Below are 25,160 nucleotides of genomic sequence, written 5' to 3' on the forward strand. Positions count from 1 at the left end.
CCTTTTCCTTCACAAGGCTTACTCCTCTAGCTGTGCCCTAGGCCCCTTTCCCTCATGTCTCCTCTGGGAGATTGGTCCTTCTCTCAGGATTTTAAAATATATTAATGGTTAGGACATTGGACCAAATCCAATAAGATGAAATTTAATAGGTACAAATACAAAAATCTTACACTTGGGTTCAAAAAACCAACCAACCAACTTTACAAGTACAAGATGAAAGAGGCAACATTAGACAGCAGTTCATCCAAAAAAGGTCTGGAGTGAGGAAGGGGGAATTAAAAAGATTGCAAGCTCAGTATGAGTCAATGCTCTGATACAGTAGCCAAGAAAGTTAATGCAATCTTAAACTGAATTAAGAGCCATAGCATCCAGCAATAGGATAATAGTCCTTTTGTACTCTGCCCTGGTCAGATTACTTCTGGAGTATGGGGTTCAGTTGTGGGCCCATTCTCAGGAAGGATAGTTAATAAACTGGAATGTCCAGAGAAAGGAGATGGTGAAGGGCCATAAAAGATCAACTGAAGGAACTGGTGATGTTTAGTCTGAAGACAGGAAGACTTTGTGGAATGACATGATAGTTGTCTTCTAGGATGTGAAGGGTTGACATATGGAATAGATTTGTTCCCATCTTCAGAAAGCAAAACTACAAACATAAGAGTGGAAATTGCAGAGGTGAATTTATGATCAATAGAAGGGAAAGTTTGCTAATGAGAACTAACCAGGAATTCCAAGGGCCAGTCACCTTGGATTCAGCAATACGAGGTCTTCAGAGACTTGACACTTCTATGTCAGGCAGGCTGCAGAGTGGATTCTTTGCTGGGTATATATAGTTTGAACTGGTAGGTAACAGGAGTCTCTTCCAAATCTGAAATTCTATGATTCTGACTTTAGCCTTGTCAAGTGTAGCCCAGAGGAATGACATCCACTGAAGTAAAATCAGCCCTTCTGATAAAGGTAGTTCCAGAATGGATGACATGATCTGATGGGAGCACTTAAATTAGGACAGTGCACAGGTACATACTGCCCCTAATTATGCCAGGATGTTGAAGGATACTAGTAGCCACCATTAAAATACTATGTCTTTGAAGATAGGCTAAACCAGGAACTCCCCACCATCCTGATTTGAGACTTCATCCTGCCCCTTCAAACCTTAAATTCTACCCCTCCACCCAGTTTTCCTAATTGTGTGCTCTTGGGTTTTTCAATTTTGCAAATATCCTAGTGCAAAAGTGGCTTGGCTTTTATTTCCTAGTTGATTTGAACCCTGCCTCTGATATCTGCAGATGAGGATTGCCTTCCCTCCTCTATGCTCTTTGAGTAATAAGATATTTGACCCAAAGATTTTTGGCTTGCTCCAAAGAAGTGGGACAGTTCCAATCCTACAGTCATGTTGCCCCATCCTTTGGAAATTAAGGCTATATATTATAACCCAGCAAGTGCCAAGACTGATATGATTCAGTTGCTCCAGTAGCAATATTCACTTGGTAAATTGGATAAGACTTAGCACTTTCTGCCCCTTTTTCTGTCAGTCTGCCAGAATCACTCTAGAAAGAGAAATAAACCATTTTCCCATGTTTCATAGATTTTCATGAATTCATGATCAGGTAGCCAAAATGATTACAAATTTCTTCATGCTTGGCTAAGTTGATCCTCAGAAAGCAGATATAATCTGTTGCTGGAATAGTACTTGAAGTCTTTTCAAAATGGTAGTATCAGCCAGAGCTTGCACTTCACCAACTAGACTTTGAGTGGAAGGTCACCTGCATGCCATGTTGGGGAATTAAGGTGCTTGAATCAGGAAGTCCCAAATTCAAATTCTGCCCTTGATACTAACTGTGCAACTATGAGTAAGTCACAACTTCTCTAATTTTATTTCCTCAGTAGTAAAATGGAGTTATCTACTGGTACCATCACTCAGGGTTGAGACTTAAATGTAAATTTCTTTGCAAAGTTCCATATAAAATGTCATTATTATTATTAGGAGAGAAATTTATAACTGAAGAAAACAAATGTGCTTAGTTACACAAGAACAAGGAATAATTTCTGAACAACTCTGACTTGTTCCACGGGCACCCATACAATATCAAGAAAACATGAGGAAGGTCCTTCCCACATTTGTAGGACCTGATGTGGGAGATTCATAGGAAGTCAGACACAGGTAAGTTGTGAACTATATCACTGGAAGAAGTAAACAAATGGAACAAATTCTTTGGAGTATCCTCACAGTAACTCCTTTATGGTGGATAATTTAGTGACCAGTCTTTATGCCATTCAAATATGCCCCATGGACAGTGTTGCATTTGAGATAGAAATTGTACATCTTGAGGCATGAAATTATTTTGTTTATCATGAAAATTACCTAAAGTGTTTGTCCCCCACACCTCAGATATCTGCTAACAGCATCTTTAGCTCCTTCATCCAACTGGGATGGATGAAACAACTTTCTGGGATTCTCTCCTCCTTTCCCCTGCCCACCTCAAGCTCCTCACAAAGAACGGATAGTTATTTTTCTCTCCATTGCCCAGCCATTCCTAAGTCTGACTGTATTCCTGAGTCTACTTGACCCTCCGAGGATGGCCCCCAAGGATCCAAGAGGGTACCTCATCTAGAAACATATCCATCCCAAAATTTGTCCCTGCCCAGATTATGGAAGCCCATCCATAGGAAATTTCCTCTAGAATTTTACTCCATTTTGTTCCTCTAAATTTCTATTCTGGTGTTCATTTTTTATATGTAGGACTATGGCTGTGGGTATCGATGTGGAAGCACTCTCACAATTAGGATCTAAGCCTGGGTTGTTTTATTTAACCTGACTAGACATCTCCTGGGAGCCTGACTGGAGTCTATATCCTTATTGCTTTGGTGTTAAGTCTGTGAAATTAATCCTGGAAACCCACCTTTCTCAGGGTACAAGAGGCCCAAGACCACTCTCCCACTTGCCTCTGCTTTCTTCATCCTCATACCCTGTGGCTGTTCTCATCAAGCCAGAACTTGCCCTCCAGGACCCTTTCTCCTCGTGGCTCTATGCCCATTTCGTTCCTGTCCTCCTCTCTACCCAGCTGGCAGCTGTTCTGATGTTTTTAGGAACCTCACATCATCCCAGCATGCATGGCCTTTTGGGGGAGGAGCTAAGGAAACGGAGGAGGCCCTCTCTCTTGCCATCACAGTGCAACCTCAAAGCTACATGAGGAGAACCTGCTCCGAGGCCACAACACACTCTGATCCGAGCTCTAAGGGAACAATCGCTTCCTTCCCTCATCCCATTTCTCCGTGCTTTGGGGTCCTTGGCCCACCTCCTCACCCCACGTTTCTGCCTAAAGCAGCAGCATCCCCCTTCTCCTCCAAGAAGGATCAGAATGGAAGCCACGGAGACCGTTTATTTTGTACATGGAAGCGGGCCGGGCAAGGGTATGACTGTCTGTCAGTTTGTCTGAGAGGGCAGAGGGACAGCCGTGACCTGCCAGCCCGCGGCACCGCCCGTGAAGCAGTTTGGCTGTGAAGGCCCCACGCTCCTCCTGGCGACAGGCCAGAAGGACTGGCAGGGGCTGATCTACGTGACGGGGCTAAGACCAGGCCTAAAGGGGGTCTAGACCCCCCACTTGGGGTATAAATCTAAGTGGGGGCAGGAGTTAGGAATGAAGCTTAGCACATTCTTGTAGAAACCAAAAACCACGTGGGTGGGTGGGCAAGTGGGCAGGCGGCAGGATGGTGAGCTCAGGGAGATTTGCTAGGCTCTCCAGCCCCAGTCACCTCCCCACAGCCTCCCCTCCACCCCAGTCACCAAAGCAGGAACCGAATAAATAAAGTGCAGCGTGAGGGGATGTGGGGGGTGGAAGGGAAGAGGTGGAGACGGGGAGAGAAGGATAAAGGTCAGGTGGTGACCGTGGGGAGAAGGTCCCTGGGGAAGGCCCTAGAGTGGTGGGGGGCACACAGCGCCCACATTCGTCACTCCCTGATCTGGCCCGCAGTGGAGGGATCCTGGGCCCATCCCATCCCTGAAGTGGCGGTGTCCATCTGTCTATCCATCCAGGTTTGGGCCAGCAGAGCAGCTACTGGAGGTAGCGATAGGCCTTGAAACAGTGGTTGCCTGCATCAGCCACGACCACGTGGCCATCGGAGGTCAGTGCCAAGCCCTGGGGGCCATAGAGTGGTTCTGCAGTGGTGTTGATATAGGATAGGAAAGAGCCTGTGCTGTCAAATACCTGTAGGACAGAGGGACAGACAGCCAAGTTCAGCCTGACCCCTGGCCCTAGCCTCCCAGGGCTCCAGGGACCAAAGGCCATAAAGACTCACCTGGATGCGGCTATTTCCCCAATCAGCCACAATAATGTTCCCATTTGAGTCCACAGCCACGCCAGTAGGGGCATTGAACTGCCCATTACCCTCGCCATGGGAACCAAACTTGAAGAGGAAGTCTCCATCTGCACTGTACACCTGGGATGGGAGAGGACTTCAAGTCAGGTCAAAGACATTCAGCATAGGAGATACAGAGGGAGGGACTGAGAAGAATAGAGAAAAGAGGAAAAGGGGGAAAAAGAAACGAGTCATGGGAGAAGAGTGGCCTGGAGATCCAGAGTGGAAAGTATAGAAGGGTGTTTATGGGGAGGTCACTAACCTTCACTGAGTGATTATGGAAATCTGTCACCACAATTTCATTCTTGTTATTCACAGCAACAAAGTGGGGACCTTAAGACACAGGGAAGAAGCAGAAAGAAAGAGTTTCTTTGTGGAAATGGGGATAATAGCTCTGTTAAATTTGTGGTTGGTCTGAATATATTTAATTGGTCACCAGGGATTTAATTACTAAATCCCAAAAATGAATGAGAAGAGAAGAGAAGAGAAGAGAAGAGAAGAGAAGAGAAGAGAAGAGAAGAGAAGAGAAGAGAAGAGAAGAGAAGAGAAGAGAAGAGAAGAGAAGAGGAGGAATGTTAGGTCCAAATGAAGCAAACTTCTGCTTAAGAGAACAGATTTCAAAGTATTCCTTGGACAGGAGTCAATGATCCAACTTTTTTGCTGGGTCCAAAAAAAAAAGTACTCTTAAAAATGAAATACTTCTAACACAAATACAAATAATTCCAATGAGGAAGAGAAAGAGGAAGAGGAACTGATTTGGAAACATAGGGAACATCAACCAATTCATATGCTTACTAAGACATGAAAAATAAAAACAGAGGCAGCTAACTAATAATGAATATAAGAGCGGCTTGACTCTGCAAGGATAGTGTTAATAGTGGGATGTACAGTATGAGTTGAAGCTGAGGATAGCCAATAAAGAGAACTAAAAGTTTTTTTCCCCCTTCGAAGCAAAAGGAAGATAACAATCTTACTTGAAAACCTTTAGAGATCATTAAGGTTTGCAAAGCCCAGCACCTCATTTGATCCTCAAAGCTACCCTGGGAGGTTACTGCTATTTTTATCCCTATGTTCCAAATGAGGTGGGCAGAGGTTAAGTGGCATGCTCATGATCACACACTTAGAATGGTTGCCTAGAATAATAATGCTCAATGGAGGAAAGGCAGAGCTATTCAATTCATATTCTGCTCCTGCTTTCTTTGTGAATGTAGATAATATCTGGATTGGGAAGGATAAATAAACAATGGTACACAGGTTGGAAACCCCCAAAAAAATAGGAAAGCACTTTACTTGACTTTACTTGGACTAATTGTATCTAAGACTGAAAAAAAAATGAAAAATGCACAGAAAATGAGAAAAGGACATGGAAGTTGGAAAATTTTGATATACTGTCAAAGTGAAAACATTTTTTTACTCAAACTAAAAATAATGGAAATTTGAAGTTTCATGTGCAATCATTTATACTTAGCTTTTTCTTTGATTTTATTTGTGAAATGTTGACCAATAATTTCTGAGCATAATAATTTCTTTAAACCCTTACCTTCTGTCTTGGAATTGATATTAAGTATTGGTTCTGAGGGAGAAACAGTAAGGGCTAGGTAATTGTGGTTAAGTGACTTGCACAAGGTCACAAAACTAAGAAGTGTACAAGGTCAGATTTACCCCCAGGCCCTCCCATCTCCAGGATTGGCTCTCTATCCACTGAGCCACCTATTTGCCCCAAGTATCATCCTGCTGGAGCATATCTAGAAGTGGATGACGAGGATGATGAGAACAAATGAGATCATCCCACATGAGGATCAGTTGAAAGAACTTAGGATATTTAGCTTGGAGAAAACAATGATCCCAGCGATTTAAGTAATGGAAGATATTATACAGAAAAGAAACAAGATTTGCTCTATTTGACCCTAGAGGACAAAACTTGAAGCAATGGGTAGAAGTTACAGATAAACAGATTTAGGTTTAACATAAAGAAAAACTTCATAGCGATTGGGTTTCTGAAAGGAAAATTATCTGCTATGAGAGGTAGGAGGCTCTCCAGAGCAAAAAGCCATCAAGCAAAATCTTGCTAACCCTTTATCGGGGTATAGGTAGAGGGAATCTTGTTTAGATATAGGTGCCTTCTGCTTCAGAGATTGTGGGGGAAGAGTCCCAGGGCAGTGGATATGTGTGGATTAGATGGCCTCAGATCCAATATAAGGAGGATGTCTCCAAAGAAGAAAGAGCCTTGGGGTAATGGGAAATCTCTTATATTTTCAGGGTTTCTTGGTTATAACCCTATCCCCATACCTGCAAAGTGGCGGTCAGTGGCACCACGGCCCCCAAAGCGACCCACTAACTTTCCATTGGGCTGGAAGGTGAAGACACAGCATGCCTTGTTATCCACCACGATGATGTGCCCATTGCGGTCCACAGCTACACCCTTGGGTCCCATGAGCCTCCCAGCTCCAATCTTGGTCTACAAAGCCCAGAGAGAGAAGAAGGGGCTAAGCTAGTCATCCAGAATAAGGTAAGCCTAGAGAAATCATCATGTCTGAGCATAGGGTCTCAGGAATAACTGGGGTGGAAATAGAGAGGCCAGGAGGTATAGGGAGAGTAAGGAAGGGACCATTGTGAGTAGAGTAAGGCTTCTCCAATCTCATTCTTCCTTTTGTCTCTCCAAAGAGGAAGATTAGATTCCTTGGCTCCAGGCTCCACAAAGGAAAAGGGAGACAATGTGAGACTATGGAGGAGACTGGAGCTAGGCCTAAGGGATCTAGTCTAGAAAAAAGGAAATTCTTGTTTAGACCCAGAGCCAAAAACAGTCCAGGAAAAAGGAGTTGTATGGAAACTCCAGCTGGGAGACTAGTAAACTCTTTCTCCCAATCCCCACAGCTCCACTGGAAATCCAGCTCCTCAATGGACCACCTTTTAACTTTTAGACAGTCTTCTCCCTTCTCACCTCAGCCCAGGGAAGGAGATGGAAACTGAGGAGCCAAACACACCTTGAACTTGCCCTCAGGTGAGAAGACGCTGACCCAACGGTTGTCATAATCAGCCACAATAATGTCACCATTGGTGTCCACCGCCACACCTGTGGGGCGCTGTAGCTGCCCAGGAGAGCGGCCTCGTACCCCAAAGCGGAGTTTGAACTGGCCTTCGTTGGAGAACACCTAGGAGGAACAGCGAGAGATGTGGAAGCAGGCTCAAACAGGGCCTAAAAAGGGGAGCACAACTGAAGGGAAAGAATCCCCTCGCTCTAGGCACCAGACCCTTCTAAATAGCCCATCTGTCCTCCTCACTGGGGCTGGGGAAGGAGGTGCCTTCATTCCATGAGAATGAACCTTCTCCTTGAATCAAGGCCTCTTCCTCCACGATCTCACTTTCAAAATCATCCAGACTCCCCCTCCTATCTCCAGTGGCCCCATTCCAACCATTCCTCACTACCTACACACATATCCACCTATTCCCTCGCCTCAGGGCAGGGATTAGGTCTAGATTTTGGGGGGCACTTCTCAGAGCCCCCAGCAAGCAAAGGGAGTCGTACATCCAGAGAAGGCCCAAACCACTTCACTCCCTGGATGAAGGGCCGAGCGAGGCTGGCGTTTCCTGAATGCCCTGGTCTTTCAGAGGAAGCTGTTCCCTGGATTCACACCCACGTGGGTGGACGTAAAGGGTCAAGGGGGTATCCCCTAGATGTGGGTGGCCGGGTTAAGGGGATGATGGTCACCTACCTGGATGCACTGGTTATTGCTGTCTGCCACCACAATGCGACCGCTGCTGGCTGCAGAGATGCCCTGTAAGTTGGTGAATTCGCCCTTCTCCCTCCCGCGGCTGCCTGTGGGAAGAGAAGGATGAAAATGGGCCCCGAAGGCAAATGCTCCTCCCTGATCCTTGGTCCTGTTTCCCTACATACAGACAGACACACACACACACATACAGACAGACAGACACACACGCCATTGACCCTGCACGGGCCTCTGCGGCCACTATCTAGAGACGCCACTCACCAACTCGGAAGACCAGCTCATCCTCGATGGGGTTGTCCTTCCTTTTGCCTCCTGTGCTGTACATGGAACTGGGCCGACGCACGGCCTTCTGCCGCACGTGGCCACCGGGACCGCCGGGGGACTTGACCCGGCGCTTGACATCGTCAGGAGAGGGGGGCAGGTCACCAGGGCGCAGGGCACGCACCCGGAAAGGGCTGCCCCGAACAGGCTGCCCATACAGTAAGACAGAGAGGAGAAGTTCCCCCTCGGCCCGGGCGGTGTAGACCAGCTCGTAAGTGCCATTCTTGTGGTCCAGCACATGAGCTTCGAGACGAGCCCCATCGGGGCCCGTGAGCTCAGCCCGAAGTTCGGCGCTGCCCGTGCGCACGAGCTGCCCGTCCTTGTCTTTGGTGGTGATAGTCAGTGAGGCCGGCTGCCCCACCAGTGCCTGGCGCAGGCCCTCCCCTGTGGCCACCGTCTCGTGGGCTGTGGCGCTGGTAGTAAGCAGTGCACCCAGGTTGAGGATAGAGCGGCGCAGGCCGTCTGTCTCTAGAAGAAGCTCCAGCTGCCCGTTCTCATGAGGCCGCTCAGGGAAGGCTTGGCTGGCCAACGCCGCCAGCCGCTCCCCCATCTGCTTGCGCACGAGCAGCACCTCCGTCTCTGAGCCTAGCCGCAGGGCCTGCTCCGCAAAGCTGCAACTGCTCCCGATGTGCTCCTGGCCCTGGCGCAGCGTCTCCAGCTGGGCCTGCAGCACCTGGGGGCATGGGGCGGGCACCGTGGGGGCATAGATAGGGTACCATAGGGGCACTGGGAGGGTAACATGCAAAGGACACCAGGGGGGATATAGTGAGTGCACCTTGGGGCAGAGCAGGGGCATGGAGCACAGGGATATGGGACGGGGGGTACCATGATGGCACACGGAGAGCACCATGCAGAGGGCACTGTGGGGTGCAGGGAAAGCACCATGGGGCACAGAAGGGGCATTCCTATAGGGAACAGCAGGAACAAGTACCATTAGGGCACAGGAAGCACTATGGATCACAGGGAGATGGTGCTAGACCCCAAGAAAAAGAAGAACCCAAATGAGGAAGGGACTAAGGGAACAGAATGGGGAGGATGAAAAAAGGAACAGGATAGGGAAATGGGGGAAGGATGGGCAATGGGAGGGGGCGGGAGTTGGGAAAGGGGGCTGGGAGCCCACCTTCTGCTTGGCCCCACAGATGGCCTCCAGGTCCCTGACCAGTGCCCCCTTGCGCTGCTGCAGGGCATGCTCCAGTTCCTCAAAGGCCCCGCTGATTTGGGCCAGGGCCTCAGCCTTGCGATCCACCAGCTGCTGACTGATCTCTCCCACCAGGGCAATGGCTGCTGTCAGCTGGGGCAACCTATGAGGAAAACAGGAGAGAAGGGCTATCACTGCATGGATCAAAGGATCAAAGATCCAGTGTTGGAAGGAAACTTAAGAGACCAAGGAGTTTCCCTCCTGGTACAACCGGGGAAATGGGCACAAATGACTTGCGTGACTTGTCCGGGGACACACAGCTAGTAATTACCTGAGTGAGACACAGGATTTGAATCCACTGCAGCATTTTATCTAGGCTGAGAGGGGGGCCAGTTAAGCAGCCCTTCTTCTCCCCTTTCCCCCACAGTCTCAGCATAGCGTGACTATTCCTACCGGCTGCGAACGGTGTCCAGTTGTCTCTGCAGGGCTGCCTTGTGCTGCTCCACCACATCCCGGAGCAGCACCGTACGGTGTTCCCCATGTTCCCCCGCTCGACATTCCCCACACATGGCTGTTTCACACGACTCACAGTAGAACTCCATTGTCTAGGAGCAAACAAGCAGAAACTGATAGGTCCAGAGCTCAGCCCCGAGTCACCACAGCTGACCACCCCCAATAATCTCTCAGCCTAGCTGTGACCAGTCTTCCCACTGGTCTCCCCCAAAACCAGCCAGAGGCCCCAGACCTCCATCCATAACTGTCCCAGCTCCCCAGGAGCCTACTCCTGTCTCTTTTTCTTCCCCACCCCACTCTTTGTATCATCCAGGCAGGCATAGCCCTGGCCTCACTGGCCCTCTCTTGGGCCCACCTTGCCTTCATGGTTGGGACAGGAGAGAGGACGCCCAGCCACAGCACAGAGCGGGTGAGGAGCAGTGGGGTCACGGCCTCCATCAGGGGTCCTCTGCATTACTTCTATCAGGTTGCTGATAAAGAAGTTATTCTGCAAAGCAGAAACACCCTGCTCGGGGAGGATGGAAGTCTGGCGGCATACGGGACATGACAACGTCAGACTTTGTGCAGGGATATAGCTCTGCAAGCACCTGCAAGGAGGAGAAGAGGGTGTCAGCAGCATCAGAATACGGGCAGGAGGATCTGGGGTTGGTTCCCCCATTACTTCTACACTGCCCCACACTACTTACCTCTCACAGAAGGTATGCAGGCACGGTAAAACCTTAGGGCAATGGTATCGATCAAGGCAGATGCTGCATACCAGGAACTGCTTGTCGATCTGCCGAACCACTGGGCTGGTACTGCCCTCCCGCTTCGCCATGGTGCAGACAATTAGTTCCTCTCCCTCAGGCCAGTCTTTAGGAAGAGATAAACACAAGTCACTCAGTCCCCTCTTTCCCCCCAAAGAGGTGGCATTCATAGCAATAGCAGGGCAGGGAAGAGAGCATCTCACTTCCTCTTCTACCCTCCATCGTCCTCCAAATGGCTTCTATAGGAATGTTCTTTCAGATCCATTCATCTCTTAATAATAACATCTCTTCCCCCTGTGAACTCTGTAGATAGCCATACAAACTCCCTCTTTTCTGAATCCCTTCCTTCCAATAGCAAGAATGTGTGCTAAAACTGGCTCTCTGTGTATGCAGGAGACTAAAGATGGAATGGAAAAATCTGGGACAGTCAGTGCAAGAGAAGATGGGAAGGAGAGGATATAGGCCCAGCCACACATCACTGGTATTTGTGACATTTAAAATTGTAAAGGGCAGCCAGGTGGAACAGTGAATAGAGTGTAGGATCTAGAATTTAAAAGACCTAAGTTCAAATCTGCCCTCAGATATTTACTAGCTGTATGAGCCTGGGCCAGTCACTTAATCCTCTTTGCCTCAGTTTCCTCCTCTATAAAATGTGCTGGAGAAGGAAATGGCAAACCACTCTAGTATCTTTGCCAAGAAAACCCCAAATGGGGCCATGAAAAGTGTGACATGACTAATATGGGATTCTGAGAGATCACTTTCCTGGCCAGAAATGGTAAGGGCTCCTGAGAGATGCTGAGTAATTAAAATAGGCTGGAGAAGTATATGAAGACCTGACAAGCTGGCATGAAAAAGAGTGTAAACAACCATTTGGCTCATGTCGTACCTATCATCTCTGCATTTCTGCATGAAATAAAGAACATAACAAAGGAGATCCAACTGAAGTAGGAATCTTAAAGGAAGAAGAAAATCATCTAAGCAAGAACACTCAAGAAATCAAACCTGATCAGGAGTTGAGGTGAAACTTGAGAATAAGTGTGGAACATACTTTCTGTGAACCCTAACATAAAACTTATGTGATTGCTCTAGGCAAATGTGTTGTGGGTCTGAAAAGCCTATCACCACAAAGACCCTCAAGTAGCCAAAGATGCTTCAGAGTGTGCAGGTGGAAAATTTGCCACACTTGAGCTGCATTCCCAGCATCCTTTTAAGTTATGTTCTCACATTACACAAGGAGGCTTGGGAGATAAATTTGGCTGAGACCCACACTGTGGGGCTCTTTTTTTTGGAGCTTGTTCTTTTGGTAAAGTGCTGCAGGTGTGAGCCTCTGGCTCTCTTTGCTCTGCTCACTTGACTGAAAGAATCTTTTTTCTTTTCCCTCTCTTTTGATTTATTATTAAAATCCTTATAGAGAAATCCAATCAGAGTAAAGTGAAACGCAATATCTGGGACCATAAAGGAAAACAATAAATGTTGGAGGAGATGTGGCAAAATTGGGATACTAATGCATTGCTGGTGAAGTGAATGGCTGGAGACTTAGAGTATTGAAGACTTGGAGTATTGAGGTTCTATGGAGGCTAAATCAGGAAGGTTAGATAAAAAAAAGCTGCGATCATAAATTTAGAGTTGGAAGCAACCATAAGGGCATCAACCTCTTTGTTTTACATGAGGAAACTACTAAACAGAGAAGTGTAGTGATTTCAAAGTTATATGGCTAGAAAGTATCTGGGGCAGTTTGAATACTGTTTTTTTGACTCAAAAAGGAAATGAATAAAGAGTGTGTGTGTGTGTGTGTGTGTGTGTGTGTGAAAGAGAGAGAAAGAGAGTGAGGGGGGGAAGCTAGTGGAATGGGACAGGAGAAAGGGGAACACTGGGAAAAGAGCAGCACAGACTCAACTACTGGGGGACTTAAGACTGAATAAGGGGGCTCCTGGGATTGCCTTAGGGAACAAGATTTGGATGAGAAGAGCATAATGAAGATGCTGACCTAGGAGGATTTCACATACATAGAGGGGCTGGAGCAGATGCAGTGGTCTTAGAAATGGGTTTCAGGGGGCAGCTGGGTAGCTCAGTGGATTGAGAGCCAAGCCTAGAGAGGGAGGTCCTGGGTTCAAATCTGTCCTCAGACACTTCCCAGCTGTGTGACCCTGAGCAAGTCACTTGATCCCCATTGCCTAGCCCTTATCACTCTTCTGCCTTGGAGCCAATATACAGTATTAACTCCAAGATGGAAGGCGAGGGTTTAAAAAAAAAAGAAAGAAAAAGAAATGGGTTTCAATGCTTCCTTGGAGACAGGGTAAGCTCCCGAGGCAGTCCAACCAGCCCAGCCCCCAGCCCCACTTGGGCTGGCCAGGCCCCAGAAGGGGGCACGAGGTGGCGCTCTGGGGCAGCACAGTGGCAGTGCAGCGGGGCGTAGGATGGGAAGGGTGAGGAACAGCTAGTGTCCAAGGCTAATGCTGCCTGGGGCTGGAGGGAGCAGACTGAGCCTCAGCTCCTCCTCTTCCCCTTCCTGCTGCAGAGGCACTTCACACTACCCCTGGCTGGCATTCTGTAGGGCACAGCTCCCACTCCCCACTCCCCACCCTCACCCCTGCCAGGGTCAAACCTAAGGGATCCTTTTCCCCACCTCCAGAGGGCAAGACCCGCTTCTTTACGCTGGAGAAATCAGCCTTGAAGGCAGGGAACTCCCCTCCCTGGTTTCCGCTTGGGGACTGGGGGAGGGGAAAAGGGCATGTTCCGAGCAGCCGGCAGCTTTGGGTAGGTGGGAACGGGGCTCTAAGATCCTGACATAAGAAATCTTAATTATTCAGATGAGTAGGCAAGGAGGAAGAAGGGCACAGATCCTGGAGAGGGGGCAGTGACAGTGGTGCAAGACGTGCAGTCTAGGATTTGCAGCAGCAGAGGGGAGATAGTGGCAGCAGGTGGGCCCTTGAACAAGAAAGGCTGCTTGGAAAACAGAGGAGCCTGGGGTCTGGACAAGGAGGCCAGACCTGGAGGCAGAGCTATATATGGCAAGGCTTTGGAGGCATCATACTCATTTAAAGTGGAAGCGTGGATAACAACAGCATGGGCTTTTGTCTGTGTATGCCACAGCTTGCCATAGCCATGGAGAACCCTTTGGGCAGTGATTGCCTTCCCTATGAGGCACTCTCAGTTTGGCCTGAGTGCCAAAAAAAAGTCTCTTGTTCCTTTCTCAAATCATACTTCTGATCTCCTTCCTCTCTCCTGCCATCCCCCACACCACAGTCTGCATTCTCCTACACAGCCACATATAAAACTGGATTCAGTGGCTATCCTAGAGCATACCTTACATAGTCATGTCCCTGCCTCTTTGGCTCATACTGCTCAGTCCACTTTCAAATCTTTTCCCCCACCACTCTCATGTCTGTACCTGTCAAAATCTTACCTAGTCTTCAAGATCTAGTCATTTACCATTATATTCATTAAGCCTGCCCTCATCTCCCTCCAATAAACTCCTGTAATTTCACACTACATACCATATTCTTCCTTCGTTTACTTTTGTGCACATATTACAAACAGTGAAGGGACTAGAAAAGATTCCACCTGAAGGTTGGTTGGCCCAGAGAAGAAAAAAACTAATAAGGTAAGGCGAACAGGGGGGCAACTTCATAACTGATTTGGTGTCATTATTTGGAGGCTATCACAGAAGAGGAATTAAGTTTGTTTATAGCCATTAAGCAGAACCAGAAGCAACAGGAAGAAGGTACTGAGAAGCTGATTTTGGCTTACTATAATTTAATACTGTCAAAAATTGAAATAGGTTGCTTCAGATCCTGGGCCATCACTGGGAAACAGACTTGATTATCACTTACCAGAAGGTTATGACTCTAGGGTTTCTTTCAACTTTTACAGTTCCTTTGATTCAATCCTTAGACCTGAGTCATAGACTTAAAGGTCTTAGAGGTCATTTGTCCCAACCTCCTCGTTTTAGAGCTATGTAAATTTGAGGCCCAGAGAAGTAACTTGCCTAACATCACTTAGGTATCAGTATGTACTCCTGAAGCACAGGGCAGTGCCAGAGGAAAGTGCAGAATCATGCCCACCAGAGCTAATACAAATACATAGTGTTTGAGGTTCACCCTGCCTCCTTGGTACTTGACAGCCCTTTCATTCCTCTCACTGCCTCAAGGGTACACACCCCATCATAACTTCCCCCAATCACTACACTCTTCTCTTTCCTCACCACCAGATCTCCTCCTTCCTCAAAGCTGTCCTCCACCCCACTCTCAGCAGATGATTCTCCCTTTTATAGCATTGTGTTCCCTTCCCATCATCCACCACAAAATTCCCCTCTTTCCTCTTCACTGATAGGGATCAAAGGAGTTAATGTATGTAAAGGTTTTTGCAAACCTTACAGTAATTTCCTCAACTATAAAATGAGGAGGTTGGACTAGACGGATCTCAGGCCCCTTTCAGTTCTAACTCTAAGATCCTCTCCATCAAGATGTTATAGAAAGATCTGGACTTGGAGTCAGAAAAAAACAATGTTCAAATTTGACTTTTCCCTGACAAGTGATCTCACTTATGAGCAATTCACTTAACTCCACTGAACTTCCATTTCCTTATCTGATGGAGAACTTCTAAGGGGAAACAATATCTATATAGCCCTTAAACTTTTCCTCATAACAGCACTGCTATGAGGAACAAGAGATTAAACAGAGTGTTCCAAAAGTCTAAGTGCAGTTTTTTTCTTAAATCCTTATCTTCCATCTTAGAAGAAATACTGTGTATTGGTTCCAAGGCATAATGGTGGTATGGGCTGGGCAATGGGGATTAAGTAAAGGGACAGTGACTTGCCCAGGGTCACACAGCTAGGAAGTGTTTTGAACCTAGAACCTCCCCATCTTTGTACAGTTTTAAGTATGTATGTGTATAATATATATGTGTATGTGTATACATGTGATATACACTGGATATGACATGTATATTATATATAGCTATAGTTTTACATACATACATGTATAAATATGTTTTTAAAAGCTTACAGGCAATATCAATTTCAACTATTAGTTTCACCATCACCATTCTCATCATCCTTCTCTTCATCATCTTTCAAGACTAAGTTCCATTCCTACCTCCTCCCAAGAAGCTTTCTCCCAAGGCTTCCAACTCATTCATTTAACAGACAGTTCACTGAATATGCACAATATTCCCAGCTCTATGCTAGGCCATTTAAGGGCATAATAAAAGAGAAGAAGGCAAAGGCCAGAAAATCAGAGCCCACAGCTTAGCTGGGGAAAATAGAACACACATACACACACCTCTTTAAATTAGCTGATAAATCTGAGCTTATTAGAACAATAACCCAATGTGAATAAGATGAAAGTTAATATATTTAAATGAAGTTTTACACTTAGCAACTGCAAAAGAACAGAATAATATTAGCTGCCATTTACATTTAAGAGTTCTAGGGCTTTCAAGTTTACAAAACAATAACAACTCATCTTATCTTTATAACAACTTCCTAGAAGGCAAGTACTATTCTTAACCTTTTTATTTTACACATGAGAAAAATTAAGGCTGACTTTTCCAGGATCACACACGTAGTAAGTATCTAAGGCCAGATTTGAACTAAGTCTTCTTGACTCCAGATCCAGTGTTCTATCCATTATGCCTCCTAAGATAGGGAAATATAGATAGACAATAGTACCTTGGAATATAGGGGGTTTTCCTTCATTAGAGTGCTTCAGATGAAGACTAGCTAACCACTTTGGGAGGATGCTATGGGCACTGATTCTCAGTCAGGCATATGGAACAACTAGATGCACTAGGTCTAGAGTCAGGAAGATTTGAATTCAGATTAAGCCCAAGACACTGACTAGATATGTCACCTTGAACAAGTCACTTAACCTTTGTTTCACTCAGTTTCCTCAACTGTAGAATGGAAATAATAATGGCACCTACCCCTCAAAGTTGCTGTGATGATAAAATGAAATAATATTTGTAAAGTGCTTAGTACAGTATCAGATATATAGTAGGTGCTATATAAATATTTCTTCCCTTCCCTTCTTCTATGTGTTGGATTTAGATGGGGCTTTATGTTCCTCTTTGACTCTTAAGATTCTGTGATACTGTAAAGTGGTTATTAAATGTGAAAAATATCCAGGGGTTTTAATGGATTGCAGGCCCAATGAGTTACCAATGTGACTGACAACAGTCAAGAAATGTTCATATGCTCTGGGGCTGCATTAACAGAAGAGTATTCAAAAGGAAGGGAGTGATAGTTTTGTTTACCCTGCTCTAGTTGAACCACAAATGAAGTACTGTGAACAGTCTTGCACACTGAATTTTTGGAAAGACATGGACAAAATTAAGCAGGTAAGGAGGAAGGCAACCTGGATGATGAAACAGAGACTAGACTATCATAGATCAGTCACAGGACCTGGGAGTATTTAGCCCAAAAAATTAAAGGCTTACAAGGAACATAACTATCTTAAGGGTTGTCTTATGAAAAAGGGGATTTGATTTGTTCTTTGAACAATAAAATAGGGGTAATGGATAAAAGTTGCAGAAAGGCAGGTTTTAGGGAAATTTAAGGATGCAAGTTCCTCTCAGAACATAATGACTTCAAGGGCAGAAACTATTTAAACTCTGTGTTTGTAACCCCACTGCCTTGCACAATTCTCGAAATAATAGACGATTAATATTTTTTTTTAACCCTTACCTTCCATCTTGGAGTCAATACTGTGTATTGGCTCCAAGGCAGAAGAGTGGTAAGGGCTAGGCAATGGGGTTCAAGTGACTTGCCCAGGGTCACACAGCTGGGAAGTGTCTGAGGCCAGATTTGAACCTAGGACCTCCCATCTCTAGGTCTGGCTCTCAATTCACTGAGCTACTCAGCTGCCCCCCGATTAATATTTTTTAATTAAATTGATGGAAGGAAAAACTTCTTAGCAATTGGAACTGTCCAAAAGTAGAATGAGCATCATAAGGCAATAGGTTCTTCATTTCTGGAGATCTTTAATTAGAGGAAGGGTGACTACTTCTCAGGAATGTTAGAAGTAATTTCTGTTCAGGTATTGGTTGAACTAATTGACCTTTGAAGTTCCTTCCAACTGATTCCACCAATGACTCCACTCTTAATAGACATTAGCCTCAATTAGGCTTTCATTCCCTCTTACTACTACTATTACAGTCACTGTAACAATTTCTGCTTCCAGGTGTTCTGATATGCAAGATCTGAATGTGTCACTCTCCTGCTCAGTGACTACTCACTTCTTAAAAAATAAAACAGAAACTCAACTTGGCATTCAAGATCCTTGACAATCTATTCCATCCAACCCTTCATGGTTTCTCTCAGAGACAGGCAGTGGGTTGCATATTGTACTTGAAATGAAGAAACCCTGAGTTCAAATCCAGTCTTAAATACTATGTGATCCTGACCTCTCTCAGTCTTGTTTTCTTCATCTGTAAAATGGTAATAATAGCATCCACTTCAGAGTTTTTTGTGAAGAGCAAATGAGATAACATATATATGCTTTGTAAACCTTAAGAAAGCATATGCATGTTAGTTATTTTTAATTATTCCCTTTCATGTTCTGTACATTTCAGCCAAACAATACTATTCATTATTCCCTGATTTTGTCCTATCTTTTTCTACATCTATTCATTCCTACAATCTAGTGTCCGTGTCTTGGATAGATCACCTCCAAACACACAACACACCCCTCCACCCAATGAAATTCTTTTCCTTTAAGATTCAGTTCAGATGTCACATTCTCCCTGAAGCCTTCCCTGAGACAAACATGAAATGATCTTTCACCTCCTCTGTTCTCATAATCATTCTGTCTTGTTTAACAGATATATGTGTGGTTATCTCTGTTATTAGAATGTAAGCTCCTTGAGAACAGAGATTGTTTTATTTTTCATCTTTACATCCTCATTGGTAAACACAATTAAAGAGAAGAGAAAGGAAGAAGTATTCGTTAAGTGTGTGCTAAGTGCTTTACAAATATTATCTCATTTGTTCCTCACAATAACCTTATGAGGTAGGTGTAATTACTATCCTTATTTTATAGTTGTGGAAACTGAGGCATATTTAAAGGTTTAGTGATTTGCCCAGGGTCAACAGCTAGTAAATGTCTGAGGCTAGATTTGAATTCAGACCTTCCTGACTGCAGACCCAGAGCTCTACAAACAGTACCAAAAAGTTGTGCTCTAAAGCATAGGTCCTAACACATAGTAGACACTTAATGAATAGACTGAATAGGCTCCAAGGCTAGCATACTATTACTATAAGCCCAGCTATGTGAAGGAATTTGGTCTGACTGACATCAAAGTATTAGAAGCACCAAAGGAAATTACTTCCCAAATCATGGAGAATAGAGCCAATTGTTCCATGCCATAAGCATCCTTCCCAGCAATAATGAAATTCACTTATCAGTAGTCACTGAACTAACACATTTGAAAATAGATGTTTGGATGAAATTTTTTAAAGTGAAGGTGTTGTTTAAAAAAGAAAACACGTGAATTCCAGTAAACATTCTTTTTTTCTTCCTTAGGGCTGTGATATTTTAGAATTAAATTAAATCACTATTTAAATGGTCATTACCTTTTTTACCCAGAGATCCCACTATTGGGCATATACCCCAAGCAAATATATACTATAAATTCACAACAACACTCTGTGATGACAAAGACCTGGAAACAAAATGGATGCCCAGTGACTGGAGAATAGCTGGGAAAAATTATGAAATCTGAATGTAATGGAATGTTATTATACATTAGGAAATAAGGGCAAAAATAAATGGAGAAATATGGGATGACTTACATGAACTAATGTAGAGGAAAACATGCAAAGCCAAAGGAATGTCACACACAATGATTATGAAGATGTGCATGAAAAGATACTAAAAGGAAGTCAAACTAGAGATAAAAATCTGTGAAATTCCCAGATAATGACATATATCTCCCTCCTCAACCTATCAAAGAAAGGGCTGACAGAGCAGGATGTCTGCCACATTTTAAGGTGAAATAAAAAACTGGATGGTTTTTATTATTTTCACTTGTCACAAGGGAGGACCCACTTTGGGGGCTATTTCCTGCCCCCACCCGAAATAATAGTGATATTAAACAAAAGATATCAGTAAAATATATTTTAAATGATCAAATAATGGTTTGTTTAAAGTCTTAAAAAATAAACAAATAGGTAAAATCCTTTTTTAAATGATGCAAAAAGTTGTGGGTTTTGTCTTTATATTAATTTTAAGAATGGCAACCTGTTGCAATAGAGACAACACTGAACTGAAAATCTGCCACAAACTGAGAATTTAAGCAAGTCATTTCCTTTTCTGGGTCTCATTTCTGCAAAATTAGGGTTCTGGGGCTGGATAAGATACCCACCAAATCTCAGATTCTATTATCTCAGTTTAGATAAACTACGTAAACATCTTCCATGCTAAAGAGAGATCAGATATTATTTCAGAGTCAATGTTGATATAATCTTTGAAAAAAATCATTAAAAATGGGAAAAGTTCCAGATGAGTCAAAAAGAGCAAATGCCCAGGTTTTCTAAAAGGAAAAGTTGTACAACAGAAAGATGAAACGGTAAATTTGACATAACTCTCTGGCTACAGATTACTAAATGAGTGTTGGTCACCATTTAAAAAAGAATGTTGTATTTGTTCCTCCATAAAAATCCTGTTCTCACCATAGCACGGAGGTGACCCTAGGGCTCCTAAAGTCTAAGACAATAAACTACAAGCTCTGACAGGTCCCACAAAGCTGGAAAGACTTCTTGACCAAGTCTGTCGACAGACTGTGTATCTGTCATCAGAGGACTAGCCTAGTTAAGCAAGAGGTTCATCACCAGACTGCTGCTTGCCAGGTAAAAGGTTTTCTTTCCCCTCTATACAAACTCATGAAATCTTCTAAAATTAAGGCATTTTACCCCCAGTGAGATTGCAGAACTTCTGAAGTATAAGAAAGTAATGTCATAACTCTGTAACATTTTCTTTTCTTATGAGGTTACTATGTTAGTAAGATATGAACTTAAATATTATACACTGTATCTTGATGAAGGCTAAGCATTTGACAGTCTTTCACAATACCCTTAACAAAATTAAAAAAAAAAAAACTAGGTTAAACAGTAGTACAGTTAGGCAGATATACAGGTGTTTCAACAACCAAAGAACACTGATTAATGAAGCAATATGAATCTGGACCTAAGGAAGTGTCCAGGAGAGTGCCACAGGGATCTGTCCTAGATCTTGTTCTTTTTCAAGATTTTTTTATCAATGACCTAAATGAAGGTATAAACAAAATGCTTCTCAGATTTATGGAAAAAATGAGGGAGAGATTGCTAATAAGTTAGATAAAGATTAAGTTTAAAAAATAAAAACTCTATCCATAGCATAGACTGATGTTGTCCAGTCATTCTTCAGTTGTGTCCAACTCTTCATCACCCCATTTTGGGTTTTCCTGGCAAAGATACTATCCTGGAGTAGTTTGCCATTTCCTTCTCCAGCTCAGTTTGAATAGGAAGGAACTCAGACAAATAGGGTTTAGTGACTTGCCCAGGGTCACATAGCCAATAAGTGTCTGAGGCCAGATCTGAACTGAAAAAGATAAAAGTCTCTCTGACTCAGGCCCAATACCTCATCCACTGCACCCCACAGACCTAGCTGCCCATAGACTGATAAGCAAAATTTAATTATGAGTCTTAATAGTGACAAATGTAAGGCCCTGCTCTTAAGTTCAAAAGCAGATAACATGAAAAAGAATGGTATTGTATATACAGTACTTCATGTTAAAATTGGGGGGGGGGAGGTTAATGGACTGCAAGCTCAATTTGAGTCATTATTCTGATACAGCTAACAAGATCATATGCTATATTAGTAGAAGCATATAATCCAGAAACAAGGGAGGTGATAATCTTACTGTCTTTTGCTCTAGTCAAACAACATCTAGTTTTGTGTTCAGTTTGGGGAGAGGGCACATTTTCAGAAGGACATTGACCAAGTGGCATACATCACAAGCAGGATAACCAGGGTAGTTAAGGAAACTCAAAACCATGCCTCCTGGGGTCCAAGTGAAAGATGTTTATGTGAGAATGTTTAGCCTGAAGAAGAGAAGACTTAAGGAGAATATGATTCTTCAAGACCCCAGCTGAGATGTCAGTTCATCTGTGAAATGATTTCTCCCTCCTCTGAATATCCATACTACTTTCTTTGCAATTCTTACTGCATTTTCACATTCTAATTTGTGCTACAGTTTCTTATGCCTAGGACTTTTTTCTAGTATATTTAGCTCTATAAGAGCAAAGAATACATACTATTTTATTGCCCATTATTAGGAGACATCTACTAATAACAAGGATAAACATTGGACAACAAGGTCTGAATTCAAATCTAGACAATTAGCTGTGTGACCCTAGGCAAATCACTTAACCTCTCTGGCTCAGTTTCCTGATCTGTAAAATGGGAATAATAATAGCACCTATCTCCCAGGGTAGTTGTGAGGATAAAATGAGATATTTTTAGAACAAATCTTAAAGACCTTTGCAAATGCTAGCTGTTATTATTATTAAGAGGTCATGAACATAATCTTCAGTGAATATTTGTGGAATTAATGACTATTAGAAGTACTGTCATAGAATAGGAATTAGACTTATTCTGCTTACCTCAAAGGACAAAACTAGGACCAGTGAGTACAGTCGTTGGGTTACCGATTTTGCTTAAATGTAAGAACCATATGACTGTTCAAAAATGGAATGAGAAGCTTTGGCAAAGAATGAGTTCCTCTTTATTGAAAGTGTTAAAGAAGAATTGCAGGAATTTCTCTACTAACGACCTCTGAGATCCAATTACTGCAGAAGCAGTGATAGATTTTGACTGGGGAGTGACAAAGCTCTAGAGTCAGAGGGACCATTCCTGGGGTGGCTCAGAAGGAATTCTGTGTTCTGATTTGTGTTCCGATGATCAGAGCTATATTCCAGCAGTGTATATGCGGTCTGGATCAATGATAAGAAGCCAAATAATTAGAATGATCACTTCCTTCCCTGACCTATAACACAGTCTGTATCACATGGACAAGCCACAATCAGGGTAGCTGCAGGGAAGAGATGAGAGAATCCCTATATCCAGGGAACATCAGTGTCCACCACAAGGCAGTACCAACATCAATGCTAGGCAAACTCAAATACCAATCCTACAGCCCCCTCTACCAGAGTGTAGCCAGGTCTGGTATGGCCATGCCAGATTGGGTGGGCCGGGGAGGGAAATAGGCAGGAAGCCAACGCCAGAAGGAAGGGAAGCTACAAGAGTCCAGAAACAGGGAGGGGCCAGACGTGGGGTTGTAGTGAAAAACCAGATTCTTTCCAACGCGCAAAGGCCCAGGAGCCCCTTCCCATCCGCCTAAAAGGAGTCTTCAGGGAGAGGGGGAGGGGACAGCCCCCTAAAGAATACGGAGAGCCATCTGGTCAAGTCCCTGCCTCCCAATAGGCGCCACTTCAGACACGGGCCAAAAGATGGGCCCATATTTCCGACCTTCAGTGGACAGAGCTGCAGAGGAGCATCGCTCCTATCCCACCTGCTACCCCCTACTCGTCCGATCCTTGGGACTACGGAACTAGGAGATGCATTCGGCTTTCTTCCTTGCCAAGGGCCGGGAGAGGAGTGGGGGAAGAAGGAGGGGGGCTGGGAAAAGAAGCCCCGATGGGCAAATGTCAGCAAGGGCTGGGCTAGCAGGAAAGGAGAGGGGACAGAGGGGATGGGCGTGCCAGGCGGTGGCACTGTGCCCTGAAGCAATCCCATGCCAGCTGTGCCCTAGGGACAGGGAGGCCCTTCAGCATCAATGCCACCCCACCTCACGCACCAGTCGGGGACGCAGGAGCCAGATAAACATATATGCGTACATACCTACACCCGCAAACAGGCATGCCTCCTGTCACAGAATCAGCCACACAATTGCACTCGCACGCACACAAACACACCCTGCGAGGCAGCCTGCCGCCCACCCGCACCGCAGCACTCACCCCAAGCTGAGGAAAGCTGGGAGGGGCCGGGAGCCAGGCTCCCCGCCTTGCTTTCTGTGCCGCCCGGCCGAGCTCAGGCTCACGTGGTGTCAGCAGCGCTGTCCCCGCTGTCTCCGGGGCCGTCACTGCACCAGGCTGACCGAACGGCGCCGCGCCGCACCCACGTCCCAGTCCCAGCGCCCGCCCGCCGGCCCGGGATGCACAAGGCCGGGAAGGCGGGAGAGAGGGGCGGGGAGAAAGGAAAGAGGAGGAGGGACTGGCGAGGGGCCCTACGACTCCCGGCCCCGCCCCACAAAGCCCTCCCCGCTTCCCGCCGCCCAACCCTTCCCCACCCCACCCTGGCCCGCCCAGGGCTCCAGGGTCCGGCTCCGCCCACGTTTTAGCCACTCCGCCGGACTAGCAGACTGGGAGGGGAGAGGGAGACGAAGAAGGGGGAGAAGAGGTGGGGCTGCTCATCGGCTCTCTGGCTCCACCCCCCCCCCCACACACACACACACTCACCCGGTCCCGCCCCAAAGGGGACGGGGAATCGAGCTCCGCCCAAGGCTCCAGCCCCACCACACTACCCCCGGGTCCTGCACCCACACAGCCTCTACTTGAGCCCACTGCTCTACTACTTAGTTTATCCCAGGGCTTGTTCCTTAATCTTATACCTTCGCTCCTTCCTGGGCACACATACCCCCTCCCGACGGGGTTCTCCTCCTCCGCACCTCCCTCCGGTACCAAATGGGCCCAGCCCACCATGGCCCAAGGTCCCTCCTCCCAAATCCCGCTGTCCTTCCTCCAAACCTCCCCCATTTGGCCCTGGGCTCCTCCCCACCTAGGCCTATTACTCAGTGCTGCCGTCTGTCCTGGACTCCCTCACCCCTCCCACTGAGTAAACTCTTCCCCCACCCTCATTCTAGGTACCCTCTAATCCCATGGCCTCTCCTATATAAATCCCTGTGCCCAGCGCCCGACCCAGCCCACAATTTACACTACCCTTTCTCTAACCCTCCCGCCTAGACCAACCTGCCCATTGTCTGAACCAACCACCCCGTACAGACGTGGCATAGCTAATCCAGCCAGCCTTGGCCTGCCCTCCCTCTTCCCTCCTCCCTCCGGCCCTGGGCAGATCCCTAGATCCCTCCGTGACTCCTCTATTGTCTCCGCCTCTAGATCTAGTCATCCCCTCCCCCCACCAGAATCTCTAATTTCCCCCATAATACTATTGTCCCTTCCAAATACACCGGGCTCCCACTGAATAATCAATCTATTGTCCCCACAATACAACTAAACTCCCCGCGGAATCGTTTATTATTCTAACACGTATTTCCCCGGGTCAAACTCCTCCCCACCCCCAAATAGATCATTCTCTGTACTCCGAC

General features: G+C 45.6%; 1 protein-coding gene across 2 annotated transcripts; it reads right to left on the reverse strand.

The window, feature by feature from the left end:
• Nucleotides 1–3,357: 3,357 nt before the first annotated feature.
• On the reverse strand, nt 3,358–24,253 carry TRIM3 (tripartite motif containing 3). Of its 2 annotated transcripts, XM_007492740.3 has the most exons (12): nt 23,794–24,253; nt 10,740–10,905; nt 10,409–10,640; nt 9,994–10,145; nt 9,523–9,703; nt 8,343–9,075; nt 8,067–8,170; nt 7,338–7,505; nt 6,643–6,811; nt 4,616–4,686; nt 4,294–4,434; nt 3,358–4,202 (listed from the first exon to the last, which is right to left on the reverse strand). In XM_007492740.3, the coding sequence occupies exons 2-12, from the start codon at nt 10,868–10,870 to the stop codon at nt 4,050–4,052; spliced, it is 2,235 nt and encodes a 744-aa protein (XP_007492802.2). In that variant the 5' UTR covers nt 10,871–10,905; nt 23,794–24,253; the 3' UTR covers nt 3,358–4,049. The 2 variants fall into 2 exon arrangements, with proteins under 2 accessions (XP_007492802.2, XP_007492803.2); XM_007492741.2 differs by lacking the exons at nt 10,740–10,905; nt 23,794–24,253 and having other exon boundaries at nt 10,414–10,634.
• Between the last annotated feature and the right edge of the window lie 907 nt (nt 24,254–25,160).

The sequence above is a fragment of the Monodelphis domestica genome, chromosome 4, assembly GCF_027887165.1.
Source record: "Monodelphis domestica isolate mMonDom1 chromosome 4, mMonDom1.pri, whole genome shotgun sequence".
In the NCBI taxonomy this organism is placed as follows: domain Eukaryota; kingdom Metazoa; phylum Chordata; class Mammalia; order Didelphimorphia; family Didelphidae; genus Monodelphis; species Monodelphis domestica.